Here is a 21,182-nt window from a genome sequence, read left to right on the forward strand (position 1 = left end):
AACTTTGGAAGCATGCTTGGGGTCATTGTCCATTTGGAAGACCCATTTGCAACCAAGCTTTAACTTCCTGACTGATGTCTTGAGATGTTGCTTCAATATATCCACATCATTTCCCATCCTCATGATGCCATCTATTTTGTGAAGTGTACCAGTCCCTCCTGCAGCAAAGCACCCCCACAACATGATGCTGCCACCCCCGTGCTTCACGGTTGGGATGGTGTTCTTCGGCTTGCAAGCATCCCCTTTTTCCCCCAAACATAAAGATGGTCATTTTGGCCAAACAGTTCTATTTTTGTTTCATCAGACCAGAGGACATTTCTCCAAAAAGTACGATATTTGTCCCCATGTGCAGTTGCAAACCGTAATCTGTCTTTTTAATGGCGGTTTTGGAGCAGTGGCTTCTTCCTTGCTGAGTGGCCTTTCAGGTTATGTCGATATAGGACTCGTTTTACTGTGGATATAGATACTTTTGTACCTGTTTCCTCCAGCAAGGTCCTTTGCTGTTGTTCTGGGATTGATTTGCACTTTTCGCACCAAAGTACATTCAACTCTAGGAGACAGAACACGTCTCCTTCCTGAGCGGTATGACGGCTGTGGTCCCATGGTGTTTATACTTGCGTACTATTGTTTGTACAGATGAACGTGGTACCTTCAGGCATTTGGAAATTGCTCCCAATGATGACTTGTGGAGGTCTACAATTGTTTTTCTGAGGTCTTGGCTGATTTCTTTTAATTTTCCCATGATGTCAAGCAAAGAGGCACTGAGTTTGAAGGTAGGCCTTGAAATACATCCACAGGTACACCTCTAATTGACTCAAATGATGTCAATTGGCCTATCAGAAGCTTCTAAAGCCATGATATCATAAAGGCACAGTCAACTTAGTGTATGTAAGACTTCTGACAGACTGGAATTGTGATACAGTGAATTATATGTGAAATAATCTGTCTGTAAACAATTGTTGGAAAAATTACTTGTGTCATGCACAAAGTAGATGTCCTAAACTGTAGTTTTTTAACAAGAAATGTGTGAAGTGGTTGAAAAACGAGTTTTAATGACTCCAACCTAAGTGTACGTAAACTTCCGACTTCAATTGTAGACATGCCAGACTACTCTGTTATGGCTGTCGGACCTGCAGTATTTCAATGAGAGTCTATACACACTTCTACACACACGTGTGCACGCACATACTTTACACACACATTTGTGACCAACCGCCTTGATTCGGTCTTGTGTAGCAAAATTTGAAATTGTGTTTTTTACATTGGATAAAAGCAGACACAGAGCTACAAAATGGTATATCATACGCTGCATTTGAGGAACAATGGGAAAGTAATTTTGCTTTGAAAGTTGATAAACTTGTAAATTCACTTTTGATAAAATCGCCTTTGAATATTTTGGTACCTACTGGAGAGCTCTTCTTTGTCTACACCCATTCAGCACTCTTTTAAGCTTTAGCTCCACCAATGTCTTTATCTGAGCGTTTTGTCCTAACTACAGCAGTCAAGCACCCAAGCTAACGGGTTAACAGTTGTCGCAGTGACATTCTATTAAAATGGACATTTGCATAGTGGAGTCTTTTGTTAAGACATGTAGCTAGCTAGCTAGCTAAACAATGAACCATAATCCCAACTCATGATGTTACTACCCTTCATGAATCTGCAGGTAGCTAACCAAGCAGGTTCAATGTTAGCTAGCTAACATTAGGCTATAACTAGGCAAGCAAATGGCTCTGAGATACGAATAATAAGATCATACACGTGACATTAGGTAGCAAGCCAGCCAGCTAATGTTAGCTATCTAGCTAACAGTACACTTTAACTTGAAATGAAAACAACTGTCAAAATTAGAAATGTGTAATATCTGAAAATGTAGCTAGCTAAACTATCTTACCCGTATACGTCATGGTTGGATGCTTCTCCCCGTCACAGATGCCATGGTTGCCCTTAGTTTGAAGATGTAATCCGGAGACAGGTGTTTTCTCCATCTCTTTAGCTATCATACTCTAATTCCACTGATTTCAAAACTCGATCCTCCAGAAAGTGGAGAGCAACACTTATGCAGTTCTACTAAGCAATATGTTTTTTAAAGCAGCATTAGACAGGATACCTACACATACTGACCAGCTCAAATAGACAGAAGTGTGCTACATGGAATACCAATCTGAACTCATCTCCCGGCATGTCCAGCCCACTCATTATCTCAGCCAATCATGGCTAGCGGGAAGGTTGCTGACTTTTTCTGTGGCTAAACCAACTAGGCTCGCAATTTAACAATTGTATTCATTTTTACAGATGGCGTACAAGTTTGTTATTAAGACACATGAAAGTTCACATGTTTCAGAAGGCATTTCTTCCAACAACAAAAAAAACGCATTTTTATAAATAAAAACAAGATTGTGTTCAAATGGCTGTCCTGTAAAGTAGTAACCCGCGACATACGCCTAGTTTCCTGAAACGGGTCACATTTGGGTGTCGCTTGTATAACAGTGGAGGTTGAGGTTGAATTGACTGGCGTAGGATCTGTCCAAGTGGGAGGATGTAGATTATGAAAAAGAGCATGGAGCCCAGAGGCACACCCTGTGTGACTTTAGTGAGATATATGTGTCCAGTTGGTGAAACATGATTAAAACCAGGAGAAAGTGGATAAGAATGTTCTATTGGAAATGTAGCTATTCTATCATTCAAGATGATCATGTAGATATCCACATCTGCCAGTTCAACTGATGCCCAGGGATGCTATTTAATATACTGTAATATCACATAACCTGATATCATGTAACTGTATTATCCTCCCGCAGGTGACCCGTCAGCAGTACCAGAACGCCCTGATGGCGTCGCGCATGGATAAGACGCCCCAGTCGATGGACAGTGAGTTCACCAAGATCGAATTGACTCTGACCACTGAGCTCCACGATGGTGGAGGGGGAGGCGTGCTGGAGACGCCAGCTATGGCCCACCACGAGACAGCCAGCCTGCTCAACCTCAATACACAGCCCCAGAACTGTCTGGCCCACAGGGTCAACCACACTGCGCACAATGAGGGACCCATCTAGCCCACACTGGGGTGGTGGGGACAGAGGGTGAGAGGAGTGAGGAGGGATGGTGTTAGTACCCTCTGGGCCAGGGCCTGGGCCTAATCCTCCAACATCCAAGGACCTCTAACCCCTACCCACCACCCCCTTATGGATGGAAGACCCTGGAGGAATTGAGGGGAAGGACCTCTAACCCCTACCCACCACCCCCTTATGGATGGAAGACCCTGGAGGAATTGAGGGGAAGGACCTCTAACCCCTACCCACCACCCCCTTATGGATGGAAGACCCTGGAGGAATTGAGGGGAAGGGGGCTACGGAGATGTGTATACTGAGCCCCAGCCTGAACCTCTACTCTCTACCCTCCACCACCCCTGGCCGATTCCACAGCCTGGAACAGAATACCCTTTGGGGCAGTGGGGAAGGGAGCTAAAGGGATAGCACTCTGGGCCCTCACCCACATCACACACCTCTAGAAGACACTGTTAGGGTGGGCTTGGACCGTCCTTGGCCAATCCATCCGCTTAAATACCCGGTACCCTGGTATTCCAGTAGCTCGGAAAGATGGACAACAGTGTGCATGCCCCCCCCCATTCCCCTGACCACACACAAACACTTACACATAAGTACACACACTTTCCAGTCTGTTCTTGTTCAGGGATTGGCAGTGGACTGTAGTACTACTTTAGTACTACTGTAGTACTACTAGTACTACTACAACGAAGGACTCAAATGCATGCAGACAAAATGGTTCGTCAAAGACTGTACCAAATACCGCTTTGAAGGAAACCATGGAACCATGAACCAATAATGTTTTTGTGCATTTATTTATTATATATATATATATATATATATATATATATATATGTATATATATATACATATATATATATATGTGGAGAAGATATGACATATACCGGCGCACAAACATGCATGGGCATGTAGATGTTTGTGTGTGTATATGTGATATTGAAATACATGCTACATATATTTATATATATATACTCATACAGTACCAGTCAAAAGTTTGGACACACCTACTCATTCAAGGGTTTATCTTTATTTTTACTATTTTATCAAATATATTTTTATTTGTTTAACACTTTTTTGGGTTACTACATGATTCCATATGTATTATTTCATAGTTTTGATGTCTTCACTATTATTCTACAATGTAGAAAATAGTAAAAAATAAATAAAAACCTTTGAATGAGTAGGTGTGTCCGAACTTTTGACTGGTACTGTACATCCATGTATATGAGTAGGTGAGGGTCTTTTAAAGATATGTATATTACAGATCTTGTTATTTTTACTATTCTTCTCAATCAGGCTAATGGTACAGTATCTTTTCACCTTTTTAAAATCACACTATTGCCTTTAAAAAAATCATATTAATTATTTTAACAAAGTGCAATGGGAAAAAAACAGTATATTTAAGAGATGATTATGAATAAAAAAATCACTTTATTGTAAATTGAGACAGATATATTTGTATGTATGTATGCACCGTATGTATGTGTATATTTTGGTTTAAAGATGTTGCAACCGTCCACAAGCAAAACCCGTCCCTAAGCCAGTTGTTTTCCCTATTATGGCCGATGTGCGATCAGAAGCCCTTTGACCTCATTATATTGCTGTTTGATATGGAGGTTATCCAGACTTAAGTTAACAGACTTAAATCAGACTTAATAATAGAATCCAGACAAGTCTTACGACTGTGGTTTAGGAGTGGGGCAGGGATGTATTGACATTGAAAAGTGCTAACTTGGCACTTATGAATGCATGTGGAAATGTGTCTTTTATTATTAATAATCAAACGTGATCATTGGCCAGTATTAATGACCTCATCTAACATGTTGAGCATCATGACCTTCCCAAAAGCAACCTCGACATTAAACTATTGTCCATGAATGACCCTTCTTGTATGGCACGGCACTCTCCTTTCCACTGTGTGTGTTGTGTGGCATGTTAAAGTATGTTCAGTCGCCTTCAGCTCATGTTGAGCGTAGAGTGTAAGCTTTAGTCAATCAAACTCTTTAACTGGGTTTTGGGGTTAAAGGCAGACTATGCATTATTACATACACTGAGTGTACAAAACATTAGGAACACCTTCCAGTCATTTTGAGTGGCACCTTCCCTTTTTGCCCTCAGAACCGCCTCAATTCGTCAGGGCATGGACTCTACAATGTGTCGAAAGCTTTCCACAGGGAATGCTGGCCCATGTTGACTCCAATGCTTCCCACAGTTGTGTCAAGATGCCTCGATGTCCTTTGGGTGGTGGACCATTCTTGATATACACGAGAAACTGTTGAGTGTGAAAAACCCAGCAGCGTTGCAGTTCTTGACACAAACGGTGCGCCTGGCACCTACTACCATACCCCGTTCGAAGGCACTTATTCTTTTGAGTTGCTTACATACACAATCAATGTCTCAATTGTCTCAAGGCTTAAAAATCCATCTTTAACGTGTCTCCTCCCCTTCATCTACACTGATTGAAGTGGATTTAACAAGTGACATCAATAAGGGATCATAGCTTTCACCTAGAATCACCTGGTCAGTCTATGCCATGGAAGAGTAGGTGTTCTTAATGTTTTGTCCACTCCGTGTATAGCATACACAGTGTGGCAACTTCCTGCTTAAATAAATTGACCCCAACAAAACTGAAATTGACTATTGCATTGTGGGAGGGTGCAAATTCGAAAGAGCCAACAGTGGGGAGCCTTGGCAGATTCAAATGTTCTTGTTGTTGTCAGCAAACAGGATGTCGCCCCGCTGTGAATGATGTCATTTTTTGTCATTTTTTTTTTAGATGAAGGTAACATTCTTCTTGCAATGTGAGGATGTAATGAAAAACAATGTTTACTGTGTGAAACAAAAATAATAATGCTTCAGACATGCTCTCTTTCAGTGCAAGAAGAATGTTTTTTCCCCACAATGCCCCAATCATCTGGTTAGCGAGTTTAATCCAATAGTGTGGGCTTGAACTGAAGCCTTTATTTTTATTTAACCTTTATTTAACTAGGCAAGTCGGTTAAGAACAAATTCTTATTTACAATGAAGGCCTACAGCGGAACAGTGCCTTGTTCAGGGGCAGCACGACAGATTTTTTAACTTGTCATCTCGGGGATTCGATCCAGCAACCTTTCAGTTACTGGCCCAACGCTCTAACCACTACCTGTCACTCCAAGCTTGTTGATGTTTTACACCCTTTCACTTGGTCACTTGGTCACTGTTGGAGATGAACAGAAATGGTTGTGTTTTTCTGTGACTGACTGATTTTTTTTGTAAGGCTCAAGTTCACACCAACTTAAAACACTTTAAAGTGAAAACATTGCCAAATTAACACTTAAGTGCTTGTTTTCACATGCTAGTTTTCCATCTTTATAGTCTAATATTAATTAATTGAATGACCATGTGCCACTGACGCTAAAAACCTTAACATTCAAATGCTTACTATTATTATTATTATTTATTGTAAGAGGGAAATATTCCCTTCCCTGGGTACTATAGATGCTAGTTCTTTGAATTGTGATGACTTGAATCATAGCAATGCATAGTTTGGGGGAAATTGAGGAAAAAATGAAATCTCACCATTGATGTACTGTATTGAATGTATGCAATTACATTATTAGAAATACTAATGTGTTTTCTGTATCTTAGCCACACATATGTTGTATATTTCTTATCACAATTCTCCTATAAGCCTGTAAACAAATTATTCTCTGTTTTTCTTTGTGATGGATCATTCCGTATTTTGTTATCATTTGTCTCTTGGGAAATATGTATGAAGAACCAAGCCAGGGTTGGGTGTATGTACAAGACGTATGCCTTCTGTTGAGTAGATTAACTTTAAGTGCAAACTTATTTCTAGGGTAATGTAATGTTGAGTTTACTTTTTCTTTGTATCAGTTTGTATATAAATGGTTTTATATGAATCAAAGCTGAACTTAAAGTAGAAGTCCAAAAATAACTCTCCTATCCTAAATCTCTGTAGACGCAGTTTCTTAACGTAAAGCATGTTGACGCAGTTTGTAGTCATCCTAGATAGTTGTAATATCTGTTTGCTAAAGCAAAGATGTTCATTGCAGAATGTAGCCCCAAATAGTATGGGAGTGCACTTGCAACGTTTGACCACTGGTGGTCGCCATTTCTCTTCGTGTCACAGTATTCCCAAATTACTGTGAGCATAAACAACTTCTAAAAAAAACACATGGGTTGGCAACCTTCCCACATACACCAAGGGGCTTCCATTTCAAAATGACCAGACTATGGAAAAGATTAAAAACACTGACCAGATATTGTTGTTTTTGTTGTTTTACTTGTAAGTGTTTTCCTATGCATCAGGTGAACTCTGCTCTGCAAGGACAATCATTCCAGAGATAAGTGATGATGATGATGATGATGATGATATAATAAGATTGTATTTGTACTTTACCATCTATACTTTGAGCACTGCTGTATCTAATACACTTATACGAAAAAAAAGAGGCATCTCCTTCAAAATAAAAGTCCTTCACATGCAGATGAGGGTTTTTCACATGTTCATGTCAGAATGTTGAAAATAACATATATGACTATCCAGTGTAGTCTTGTGTTGGTTTTGGAGCCTTGTTGTGACCTATATCTTGACCCATGTGGTCTTGACCCCTGCTTCCTGAACATTCACAGGAAAAGAAACACCTGAAAAAAGAGATCCCTCTCTCTTTCTATTGCCCTGTCTCTTTTCCCCCCTCTTTCTCTGAGGACTTTCTCCGCTCTAAAGATAAGTCACACATCACCAATGAACGACTACAGTATTTGTCAAGACACTTTTACATCCGTTGAAAAATACTTCACTTGCTACTCTCCATTCTATCGTTATCTGAGTCATTCGGACCATGTCTATCCTCATGCTGCTATGTATAGGTGCCTGTCCACATGATTGATACTCAACACGACAAAAGCATTCCCATATTCTGCTCTGGTTGGTGTTGGTGGTACAATAAAAAGTGAATTATTAACAGAGAGAGTATTAGTGATGGAATATGTTATTTTTCCCCTCGACACAAGGTGCTCAGATTAAAGAGATAGGCAGTTCAGAACATTGTATGGAGGCAATTTCAAGGACAGAATGATCTATTACAAAGATGATTTACCCTTCTGTTAAAATTACATTTTCAGTAGCTGGTTTGTCTTGTTTTATCTTCCTGAAAAATATTTAAGGCTGGAAAAACATAACTGTTTCATAAAAATACTCATCCCATGTCTGTTTCAAATATTTCCATGTTTTAATGTACCTGCCATTCTTGATTTGTGTTAAAACCATTGCTGCAGAGTATTGCTGCATTATAAGCAAAAGTTGCTGAGTCAAAAAATGTAGCTGATGCTGCTGCAAATATTACCCCTTGACCTTGCATGTTAACGTACAAGGATCTGCCAAATGCATTGACGGGCTGTGGACATTTAACCCTTGGATCAAAGCATTAGATTTACATTTGTTTGTGTACCTATTCATGACTTTTTCCACTATACTGTATACATTTCCCGTTGTGTAGCCTAAATCCATCTGTTAACTGTAACCACACGAATGTTTGCGTTGTAGTAAGTCTCAATGTACTCACAGTATGTAATAGAAATGCCATCAGTTTTAAAATCTTATTACAGTGTAACTTGAATGGGGATTTGGTGCTTGCTCAGAGAAAGTCCTACTTTTAGCTGGATTTGGGATTACTGGATATATTTTATTGTGTAGTTAAATAGAATTGTTAAAACATATATAGGATGTTTATATCTTCCAACTTTGACAGGAGTTCTATTCTTGAATCATGTTTTGAGTCACCTTTTAGACACCCAAATGTCAACCCTTTGAAACTGTGAGGGGGAGGTAAAATGACAAATGTAATCCTCCCATTTGCTTGATGTTTTGTCAACAGTGGGATGGGAGAGGAGAATTCTAGGCAAGTACCCTGAAGTTCAGTGGATATAAAAAGCTATGCAAGCAATATATTTTCGTTCACAATTAATTGTAGAACATTTACTTTAACACATTACTGGATATATTGAGTCATTTTTGTATGCAAGAATGTTTATGTATGATTATATGAATTATACTTGCATACAATCAAATACTTGTTTACTGAAAATTTGAAAACTATAGTTTTGCAAGAAGAACAAGAGGCAACAGAAGGAGACAGTACACACACCCAGTGACTTATTATGGAAAATTAGCTTTTATTGTACAAATAAATTTAATTTCCCCAATGTACACATTATATAATAATTCTGGAAACAAAATGCTCTGAGGAACATCCAAGAAAATGCACGAAACAAAAAAGAAGTGAATGTGTGATAGTTGTCACGCTCGGTCTGCAATTGTTAAAATGTTGTATAAATGAACAAATTGTATAAATGGATTGTGGCATTAACCTGTTGGCCAGGTTTAGCTAGCTCAGACACTCACTGAAGCCATTATAGTAAAAAGTGTCAAATCAGAAAAATGCCAAAAACAAAAAGGGAAAAAGAAGAATTTAAGGAACATTTCTTCCACAACATGTAAATGGAAACGCTTATAATATTATATACAACTTTGTAAACTACGAATCTGAAAACACTGGTTAGAAAAAACAAAGACAAACAGCAAAGCCAAGGTGTTGTTGTTGAAAAAGGTGCCATTTCTGATGCAAGGCAAATACATGCTCTTCAACATCGCCTAGTTTTCAGCATATCGGTCTGCAAGGCTATTATTATTAGTATTATTATTATTATTAAGTGTACAATTGTTACTACACAGACGACCTTGTAGAACTTGTGGCCAGAGCTTTTTCTCAGACGGACAGGTTTTCTTTTCTTCCACATATCAGTTGTAGTCCTAACCTGGTTCTAGCCATACAGTTAAAACAACTTTGACGTAAGCCATTTGCTTGCATTGGCCAGCCTTTTAGTAACTTAGTTTACATGTATAATGCACTGTACTGCGGCATTGCATAGAAATAATGTCTTGTCAAGTGTTTTGACAGAAAAGGACTTCAAATTTTCCTCCCAACGACCAAGCTTTATTATGAATTCGTCAGTAATGAGACCAAAAAAAATCAACTAACCAACCAGGTGAAGAATACAGCTGCCCGGGTGTTTTTGTAGTATTTCCAGTTAAATCAATACTTAAAAAGATATACTTTTTTTTCAGAGAGTAATAAAATATTGAATCACTCTATATAGTTCCTCTAAAACAGATTCTACTCTTACTAAAATTGTTACAAAGATCCCCAGTTGAACTCACATTCCACTTTTTACTACTTGCCTCGGCAAACAACACCAGGTTACAAACAGAGACCCGCTATTGGTCTTCCCTTCATCAGCCCAAATCAACAGGTCAATCGAAACGTCTAGCTACACAACTACATGCCTTAGAAATAAAGTGATACGCATGTTTTACATAGCATACACATATGATATTGCAGATAACCTATAACAACAAAACATCCCTCTTCCAGGGCAGTTGTCCTGCCCTCCGTACTGCATACCATCTGGGTCATGTTCATTAGGACACACAACCAAAAATGTTTAGCATTTCCATTGCTAAACAGGAAAGTTTAATATTAACCAAGTCGGTAACATTTTCCAGATTTTTTTTTTTTTAATATCTCAAAGTTTCAGTGGAATTGTGGGCCTAATCTACGATTGCAATTTCCATTTTGATATTAAAAGGTTTGGAGATAGCAAATGCAACCCTTGTGGGAAATATCAGGTGCTTCTTTGCATCATTCAGTGTTTCTTACCCCTAAGTGATCCAACAAAACTCCAGAATAGTGTAGCTACAGTCCTTTATACATCTTCCATACATCATAGGCCTGCTAGGGTGAGTCTACAAGCTATTCCCACCAGTCAGGAGGGCACACCCTTGTCCTTTTCCCAGGCCCACCCTATCCTCTCTGGGGCAGTCAGACACAAACACCCTCTCGCCAAGGCGTTGGTTACTTGTCTGGTGCCCGTGCAAGGCCTACATAATGCCACAGCACCCAGGCTGACCTGGATTTACTTTTTGCATATCAAGGCCTACTGTAGATCAGACCTGGGTTCAAATACGATTCAAAATCATTTCATATATTTTATTGGGGCTTGACTGAGCCTGCCTGGAGTGGAACCAACATATTTTTCACAAAGTTACAAACTCTGCCCACCTGGCAGCACTCCAGGCAGGCTAAAGTATTTGAAACATTTTAAATAGTATTTGAAGCCAGGTCGGTTCCTATAACATACTGTACTCTCCATGTTAACTGCAAAGAATTACTAGGAAACACCAGACCATAGTATCACACATGGAATATGAGGGTTTAGTTCGGTAGGGGTGAATATGACAGTTCTAACTAAAGCGGTTCTATGCAATAAAAAATAAAAATGTTACAATTTAATATTCAAGAGAACACTTAACGAACAACTCCAAGCTTAGTAAAAAAAGGTAAAACTACTACTGCATGTTAGTTGCACATAGTGTAACAATGTTGCAGGTTTCCATATCTCATATCATCCTACAGGAGAACAAAAAAAATATATATATGGTATTTTGCATGATGAATGTCTTGCTTTTTACAGTATCATGTATGAGAACAGTAATACTGGGTCACAGCCTCTCAATAGCATTAGGCCTATGTGACCGTCAACAGTTGCCATAGACCCCATCTGTACAGACGCAGCATAATCGTTACCCTGTACGCACGGTTGCCTAGAAACAACATTACATGCATTTCAAAAGGTCAGTTGAAATTAACCACACAGAATCACAGATGACATTATGTGCTCCATACTTCAAATAGACAGCACGTTTCATGTCATATCGAGCTAATATTGACAATTAGTTACCCACAATCAGACTTGTGCTTTGTGTAACCCAAAACATACATCGCACTGTTCTTTAGTACAATTATGGATGCCTTGGTTACTGTCGCTCAGGACGATGCAAACTCGACTTTTGATTGGCCAAGGCCGGACAAACACAAGCTGTGTTATGCAGGGTCACGACGGGAGGAATTATACTGCAAGAAAATTACCAAAATAACAAACAGCGAGAAATACATTTGTGGACCATGTTTTTGGATTGCCATGTTACTCGATACGCGTGTTCTTTCAACGCCAGTACCGCAGGGCTAGAACACTTTCATTTCAAAAGGATAACAGCAAAACAGTATATAGAGTTTATATACAGTACATGCTGTTTGGCAAAGGCTATTCCGCCTTAGTGCTTCACATTCAAACTACAGTATGGTGCCTGCATTAATGTGTATTATGTAAACACACACAGGGAACTCTTCTCTATGACCAGACACTGTGTAAGGTCAGTACAGAGAAAAGTAGTGTTCGTAATATTTGCTTCTTGGGTGTATTCATGTATATTTGTCTGCTACAACATCCTATGCCGTAAAAACTGTTTTAGCTTCATCAACTTAAAAAAATAAAAAATAAATTGGCCAACTTCAAGTCAACCTTTTCCCATTTCATCATAAAAATCCATAGAAAACACGACCATTGAAAACGTAAAACTTGAAGGGGTGGGCACGGAGCAACGTTTTTGGAGAACCGAGCAGCAACTGTTACTATAGTAACATACAGTTGACTGATCTGATTAATAAAACCTATATATCCTGATACATCTCTAGTATAAAAAGTAGCTTAATTTCTCTCTATATAAATCTCCTATAGATACACTACAATGGCAATATCCCCTCATACTGTGGAATATAGAGTACATTATAGTTTATATCTTCCGAGAAGTATATATACTCTAAAACCCCCTCAGGGAAACACCAGGAAGGAATCAAAACGGTTTTTCACTCCTCTCTCTCTTCCTCCTCCTAGGAAGGAATCAAGCCTGATTAGGGCCACGCCATCACACCTCCTCCATCTACTCTTCCTCCTCCTCATCGTCGTCTTCATCGTGGCAGTGGGTGATCTCCTGGGGGGTCTGGGGGAACATGTTGGGGGGTTTGATCTCACTGATGGACCGGGTCAGCTGGCTGTGGTTCCTGTTGCTACAGCACTCCGGGTCCTTGCTGTCAGTGCAGTGGCGGTTGCGCGTGGCCAGGGGGGACTCGGTGTCCGTGTCGATGTGCGCGTGCTCCACCGTTGACTCGTGGGGCATCTGGGAGGGGAGAGAGAGAGACAGAAACAGACAGACAGAAACAGACAGAGAGAGAGAGAGAAACAGAAACAGACAGAGAGAGAGAAACAGACAGAGAGAGAGAGACAGAAACAGACAGAGAGAGAGAAAAACAGACAGAGAGAGAGAGAGACAGAAACAGACAGAGAGAGAGAGAAACAGACAGAGAGAGAGAGAGACAGAAACAGACAGAGAGAGAGAGAGAGAAACAGACAGAGAGAGAGAGAGAGAAACAGACAGAGAGAGAGAGAGAGAAACAGACAGAGAGAGAGAGAAACAGACAGAGAGAGAGAGAAACAGACAGAGAGAGAGAGAGACAGAAACAGACAGAGAGAGAGAGAGACAGAAACAGACAGAGAGAGAGAGAGACAGAAACAGACAGAGAGAGAGAGACAGAAACAGACAGAGAGAGAGAGAGAGAAACAGACAGAGAGAGAGAGAGAGAAACAGACAGAGAGAGAGAGAAACAGACAGAGAGAGAGAGAAACAGACAGAGAGAGAGAGAAACAGACAGAGAGAGAGAGAAACAGACAGAGAGAGAGAGAAACAGACAGAGAGAGAGAGAAACAGACAGAGAGAGAGAGAAACAGACAGAGAGAGAGAGAAACAGACAGAGAGAGAGAAACAGACAGAGAGAGAGACAGAAACAGACAGAGAGAGAGACAGAAACAGACAGAGAGAGAGACAGAAACAGACAGAGAGAGACAGAAACAGACAGAGAGAGAGACAGAAACAGACAGAGAGACAGAAACAGACAGAGAGACAGAAACAGACAGAGAGAGAGAGAGAGAGAAACAGACAGAGAGAGAGAGAGACAGAAACAGACAGAGAGAGAGAAACAGACAGAGAGAGAGAGAGAGAAACAGACAGAGAGACAGACAGAGAAGGTGAGAAGAGAGGCTACTTCCAGTTGGCTAACAGCCAGTACAGAGAGTTTCAGCTCACCAATACGTAATATAATAATATTACCATGCGTTGAACTTGTTATACAGAATAGTGATTACTGTGTGTATGTGATGTGCATGTTTCAGATAATATGTCTGGTCAAGACATTTGTTTTGAATTGAAATGAGGAGATAACTCATACATACCAACTCTAATGCAAATGTCACTCTGCCTGTCAGTGTTTCAGCTAGATGGGTGCCAGACTATGTAAGGGTTCAGTCTAAGTTAATACGAGTCAAGTACTGTATATCTTTTATTAAACTAGCCAGAAATGTTGATTCATGTGCATCCATATTTTTAACCATCAATTTCTAACAATTACAGTTTTCCAATTAGCAAAAGAAAGGGCTGTATCTCACACTACATTCTCTGCAACATTTTATTCTGTAAATGCTGCATTGCTTCCCTTTCTGTTGTAAACTGTCAGGAAGAATCAACAAAGGAATTGAACACAGTGACTCACCAGTACGTGAGCCGCTCTGAAGAGGTAGCTGAAGGGATAGTACAGGAGGTTGATGAAGGAAGCAGCGTACAGGTCAGCATAGCGCATCACCTGAGAGGCAAACAGAGTCTGTCTGGAGCCAGACCTGAACAGACTACCCATCATACCATAGCACATGTCCATGTCGTGGGTCACTTTCTGGGGAGGGGAGAAGAACACCGGGTTTAGATGCTCAGCCGAAAGACTCCTCGGACAATATTTCAAGCTCTGGTGGAAGAACGTGATGACCATTGTCAAATATGTTTCAATGTATGGTTTTGTGCTCGTGTGTTATGTGTACATGCTGACTACTTCCTGCTGACCTCTTGCCAGGTCCCCTTCTAGAAAGAGGTTTCTAACATCCAAGGGTATTTTCCTGGTTAAATACAAAATTCCTGGGAGGACCATGGAAATTCAGCGACTTGTGCTCCCGGTATATCCAAGCCTTCGATGGGACGGGAGGAGCATCATAGCGTATTTTCAGGAGTTTACTTAGGGGTTGTAAGACCATATAAGTCCACAGTTGGGAATGATTTGGTTTAAAGACTAAACTGAAACCTGTAACTATTCAGGGACACATGTGGACCTATTGAATAATGTTTCTGTAGTTGCTATGGAAACGTGTAGAATCAGTACCTTGACCCTTCTCTGGAGAGTACTGATGTCAGGTCTCTCATTACTACTGCTGTCTAGATGCCTGGAGAGATAGAGAGATAATGGGTTAGATAGAGGGCAAAGAGGTAGAGAGATAATGGGTTAGATAGAGGGCAAGAGGTAAAGAGATACTGGGTTAGATAGAGGGCAAAGAGGTAGAGAGATACTGGGTTAGATAGAGGGCAAAGAGGTAGAGAGATACTGGGTTAGATAGAGGGCAAAGAGGTAGAGAGATACTGGGTTAGATAGAGGGCAAAGCGGTACAGAGAAGAAGGGGATTGGAAGTGAGAGAGAGAAGACAGTGCTAGTCACTATTATAAAGAGCAAGAGGGAAGGGGACAGGCCTAGATAGATAGATAGATAGATAGATAGATAGATAGATGACTGTTTCTAAATGGGCTGAAGTCTGACTGTGAAGCCAGTTATCATCAGACCGATGGGGCAAACCCTGCAGACTTTGGCCCAAGGGCGACACACACACAGGGAGCCGAGGCAGCCTAGAGAGCGAGCAGAGGGGCGTTGTAGGGGAGTAGACGGTGCAGTACTCACTTGTAGAGCTCTGCCAAGAAAATGTCTAGGCCCTGCAATTCCTCGAATAACGCTGTAAGACAGAAGAGGAAAAGGAGGCCACGGTAAGTCTCAGTCACAACATATTTCCCTTTCCATCCTCCTCCCTTAAATCAGCGGTGGAGAAAGTACAGATACCACAAAACGACGTAAGTAGTACTTTAAAGTATTTTTTACTTAAGTACTTTACACCACTGCCCTTAATCACAAGTGTTGGCTCACTCTTGTTCCATCTGTTGCTTTTTCACTCTCCCCCTCTTTATCTTCCTCTCTCATTCACCCTCTCCCTGGCAGGCTGTCACTCACAGGCCGCTGAGAGGTTTACGAGGGCATTTTACAGCTACAATGACACGTCAGTTATATTTGTGTATGTGTGCCTGTGCATGAATGTGTGTGTGTGTGGGTCTGTGCGCGCGCACACAAGTGTGTCACCGCTATAATATACACCCCGTGACTAATTAATACCCCTTGACTTTTTCCACATTTTGTTGTGTTACAGCCTGAATTTAAAATGGATTAAATTGAGATTTGTGTCACTGGCCTACACATAATTTCCCATAATGTCAAAGTGGAATTACGTTACGACATTTTTACAAATGAATAAAAAATGAAAAGCTGAATTGTCTTGAGTCGATAAGTACTCCACCGCTTTCTTATGGCAAGCCTAAATAAGTTAAGGTCCCTCATTCGGCAGTGAATTTCAAACTTTCAACCACAAAGAACAGGGAGGATTTCCAATGCCTCACAAAGAAAAGCACCTATTGGTAGAGGGGTAAAAATGAAAAAGCAGACATTGAATATCCCTTTGAGCATGGTGAAACTATTAATTACACGTTGAATGGTGTATCAATACACCCAGTCACTACAAAGATGCAGACATCCTTCCTAACTCAGTTGCCAGAAGGAAGGAAACCACTCAGGGATTTCACCATGGTGACTTTAAAACAGTTCCAGAGATTAATGGCTGTGATAGGAGAAAACTGAGGATGAATCAACAGCTTTGTAGTTACTCCACAATACTAACAAATGACAGAGTGAAAAGAAGGAAGCCTGTACAGAAAAATAAATATTGAGAAATATGCATCTTGCTTGCAATAAGGCACAAAACTAAAACTGCAAGAAATGTGGCAAAGAAATAAACTTTACGTCCTGAACACAAAGTGTTACATTTGGGGAAAATCCAACACAACACGTCACTGAGTACCACTCTTCATATTTTCAAGCATGGTGGTGACTGCATCCTGTTATGGGTATGCTTGTCATCAGCAAGGACTAGGTTTTTTTTTTGCATAAGAATAAATTGAGCTAAGTACAGGCAAAATCCTAGAGGAGAACCTGGTTCAGTCTGCATTCCAACAGACACTGGGAGACAAATTCACCTTTTAGGACAATAATCTAAAACACAAGACCAAATATACACTGGAGTTGCTTACCAAGATGAAATTGAATGTTCCTGAGTGGCCAAGTTACAGTTCTGACTTCAACTGGCTTGAAAATCTATGACAAGACTTGAAAATGTCTGTCTAGCAACTATCAACAACCGTCTTGACAGAGCTTAAAGAATTCTTTAAAGAATAAGGTGAAAATGTTGTACAATCCAGGTGTGCAAAGCTCTTAGAGACTTACCCAGAAAGACTCACCGCTGTAATCACTGCCTAAGATGATTCTAACATGTATTGACTCAGGGGTGTGAATACTTATGTAAATGAGATATTTCAGTATTTCATTTTCAATAAAACACAAACATGTTTTCACTTAGTCATTATGGGGCAGTGTGTAGATGGGTGAGAAAAAAAACATTGAATCCATGTTGAATTCAGGCTGTAACACAACAACATGTGGAATAAATCAAGGGGTATGAATACTTTCTGGAGGCACTGTATGCCATTTAGCAGACGCTTTTATCCAAAGCGACTTAGTCATGCATGCATACATTTGACGTACGGGTGGTCCCGGGAACCGAACCCATCATTCTGGCGTTGCAAGCACCATGCTCTACCAACTGAGCTACAGAGGACCAGTGCTCTCCAGTGTGTCTATCAGCCGTTTTATGTACGAGTATCTGTGTGTCTGAAAACGTCTGTCTGGCTGCTTGCATGGGAATGTCCACCCGTCCTTTTGTGTGTGTGACTCTGTGTGTGTGTGTGTGTGTGTGTGACTCTCTGTGTGTGTGTGTGTGTGTGTGTGTGTGTGTGTGTGTGTGTGAGAGAGACCGCGTGTGTGTGAGACTCACAGCTCTTGTCAGTCCAGACATGCAACTCCTGGGCCAGCTCCGGGATGACGAGGAAGGTCCTCCAGCCCTGGCGTTTCTTGGACTTGAGGATGTCCCCGAAGATGTGGTCTCCGATGTAAACGATGTCCTTCCCCTTGGCCCCCAGCAGGTCACACACGATGTCAGAAGAACCTGGGCGAGAGAGAGGGACATATTGAAATGTAGATGTTACTGGACTTTATTGTTTTATTAAAGATTTGTCCCACGTTGTTTTTAGATTCATACCATTGTTTTGTTTTTAGGGAACCCAGACCTCCCTGGACAACAGTGAACGTTGTTGAGAAGACGATGCTGGCTAAATAAAGGTGAACTGAGATCCCTCTTGTTTAGAAGTACTCTGCTAGTTAGATGGTTTGTGAAGTTTGCAGTGCTGTCTGGTGGTTTGTGCTGTGAGTCAGTGCATTTCCCCAGGTACTGTATCTTACCTCCAGAGTAGACGATGCCATGGTGCAGGGGTCCGGTGTAGGTCCCGATCTTCAGCCGCCCTGTCGTCTAACACCAGAGAACACAGAGGTGAGGTTACTGTTCTAACACCAGAGAACACAGAACAGTAACCTCACCTCTAACACCAGAGAACACAGAGGCGAGGTTACTGTTCTAACACCAGAGAACACAGAGGCGAGGTTACTGTTCTAACACCAGAGAACACAGAGGTGAGGTTACTGTTCTAACACCAGAGAACACAGAGGTGAGGTTACTGTTCTAACACCAGAGAACACAGAGGCGAGGTTACTGTTCTAACACCAGAGAACACAGAGGCGAGGTTACTGTTCTAACACCAGAGAACAGAGGCGAGGTTACTGTTCTAACACCAGAGAACACAGAACAGTAACCTCACCTCTAACACCAGAGAACACAGAGGCAAGGTTACTGTTCTAACACTAGAGAACACAGAGGCGAGGTTACTGTTCTAACACCAGAGAACACAGAGGTGAGGTTACTGTTCTAACACCAGAGAACACACAGGTGAGGTTACTGTTCTAACACCAGAGAACACAGAGGTGAGGTTACTGTTCTAACACCAGAGAACACAGAGGTGAGGTTACTGTTCTAACACCAGAGAACACACAGAGGTGAAGTTACTGTTCTAACACCAGAGAACACAGAGGTGAGGTTACTGTTCTAACACCAGAGAACACACAGAGGTGAGGTTACTGTTCTAACACCAGAGAACACAGAGGTGAGGTTACTGTTCTAACACCAGAGAACACAGAGGCGAGGTTACTGTTCTAACACCAGAGAACACAGAGGTGAGGTTACTGTTCTAACACCAGAGAACACAGAGGTGAGGTTACTGTTCTAACACCAGAGAACACAGAGGTGAGGTTACTGTTCTAACACCAGAGAACACAGAGGTGAGGTTACTGTTCTAACACCAGAGAACACAGAGGTGAGGTTACTGTTCTAACACCAGAGAACACACAGAGGTGAGGTTACTGTTCTAACACCAGAGAACACAGAGGTGAGGTTACTGTTCTAACACCAGAGAACACATAGAGGCGAGGTTACTGTTCTAACACCAGAGAACACATAGAGGCGAGGTTACTGTTCTAACACCAGAGAACACACAGAGGTGAGGTTACTGTTCTAACACCAGAGAACACAGAGGTGAGGTTACTGTTCTAACACCAGAGAACACATAGAGGCGAGGTTACTGTTCTAACACCAGAGAACAGAGGTGAGGTTACTGTTCTAACACCAGAGAACACAGAGGTGAGGTTACTGTTCTAACACCAGAGAACACACAGAACAGTAGCCTCACCGCAAAACAATGTCAAGTATTTGTATTTATTATGGATCTCCATTAGTTCCTGCCAAAGCAGCAGCTACTCTTCCTGGGATTTATTATGGATCCCCATTAGTTCCTGCCAAAGCAGCAGCTACTCTTCCTGGGATTTATTATGGATCCCCATTAGTTCCTGCCAAAGCAGCAGCTACTCTTCCTGGGATTTATTATGGATCCCCATTAGTTCCTGCCAAAGCAGCAGCTACTCTTCCTGGGATTTATTATGGATCCCCATTAGTTCCTGCCAAAGCAGCAGCTACTCTTCCTGGGGTTTATTATGGATCCCAATTAGTTCCTGCCAAAGCAGCAGCTACTTTTCCTGGGATTTATTATGGATCCCCATTAGTTCCTGCCAAAGCAGCAGCTACTCTTCCTGGGGTTTATTATGGATCCCCATTAGTTCCTGCCAAAGCAGCAGCTACTCTTCCTGGGGTTTATTATGGATCCCAATTAGTTCCTGCCAAAGCAGCAGCTACTTTTCCTGGGGGCCAGCAAAATGAAGGCAGTTTAAAAACATTACATTCACAGATTTCACAACACACTGTGTGCCCTCAGGTCCCTACTCCACCACTACCACATATCTACAGTACAAAATCCATGTGTATGTGTGTGTGTGTATAGTGCGCATGTTATCGAGTGTGTGTATGCATGTGTCTGTGATAGAGGTCGACCGATTATGATTTTTCAATGCCGATACCGATACGGATTATTGGAGGACAAAAAAAGCCGATACCGATTAATCGGACGATTTATAAAAATAAAAAAATGTTTTAAATATATCATACACACACACACACACATTTTTGCAATAATGACAATTGCATCAATACTGAATGAACAATGAACACTTATTTTAACTTAATATAATACATAAATACACACACAGCTCTGAAGTGACAATGATACTGAAGAGTCTGCTTAGGAGACAAATTCTCTCAACTGTTTGAATAAAAATAGAGTTTAAGTTACCTGTGATGAATGTTGAAAACAAAAACTTTAATTTCTATATGCAGGAAATCCTATTTTAATAATGGGCATGGTAAGAATTGACAACCAAAGTGCGAGTCATAATTCCCATGACACCTAGCAAAATCTGAAAAGCGGTTCCTTCATTTATTCCATAGGATATTTTTAGATTCACTTAAAATAAGGTCTGTGTTTCGTGTAGGCTTACATCACTGTGCCAATTTTATAACTGTGTAGATATCCATAGGACAAGGTAACTCTGATCAATATTGGCTAAATATAAGCGAAGATTAAAAAAAAAATTGTAGAGTGGATTTATGAAAATATGTTGACAAACGGTACCTTATCCT

At 40.9% G+C, this 21,182-nt stretch overlaps 2 protein-coding genes across 7 annotated transcripts in view; one reads left to right on the forward strand and one right to left on the reverse strand.

Annotated features, from left to right (window-relative positions):
* Window positions 1–8,038, forward strand: part of LOC129839390 (metal transporter CNNM2-like) — a 70,871-nt gene extending 62,833 nt beyond the window's left edge. For both annotated transcript variants that reach the window (XM_055906810.1, XM_055906809.1), the window contains exon 8: window positions 2,799–8,038. In XM_055906810.1, coding sequence (XP_055762785.1) covers window positions 2,799–3,053 — 255 coding nt within the window. In that variant the 3' untranslated portion in view covers window positions 3,054–8,038. The remainder of the gene's footprint in view (window positions 1–2,798) is intronic.
* A 1,180-nt stretch (window positions 8,039–9,218) lies between these two features.
* LOC129839394 (cytosolic purine 5'-nucleotidase-like) overlaps window positions 9,219–21,182 on the reverse strand; it is a 36,268-nt gene continuing 24,304 nt past the window's right edge. For all 5 annotated transcript variants that reach the window (XM_055906817.1, XM_055906815.1, XM_055906816.1 and 2 more), the window contains 6 exons: window positions 18,506–18,572; window positions 18,042–18,212; window positions 15,791–15,842; window positions 15,224–15,284; window positions 14,570–14,746; window positions 9,219–13,143 (listed from right to left, as the gene is read on the reverse strand). In XM_055906817.1, coding sequence (XP_055762792.1) covers window positions 12,907–13,143; window positions 14,570–14,746; window positions 15,224–15,284; window positions 15,791–15,842; window positions 18,042–18,212; window positions 18,506–18,572 — 765 coding nt within the window. In that variant the 3' untranslated portion in view covers window positions 9,219–12,906. The remainder of the gene's footprint in view (window positions 13,144–14,569; window positions 14,747–15,223; window positions 15,285–15,790; window positions 15,843–18,041; window positions 18,213–18,505; window positions 18,573–21,182) is intronic.

Source organism: Salvelinus fontinalis, chromosome 40 (assembly GCF_029448725.1).
Source record: "Salvelinus fontinalis isolate EN_2023a chromosome 40, ASM2944872v1, whole genome shotgun sequence".
Classification (NCBI taxonomy): domain Eukaryota; kingdom Metazoa; phylum Chordata; class Actinopteri; order Salmoniformes; family Salmonidae; genus Salvelinus; species Salvelinus fontinalis.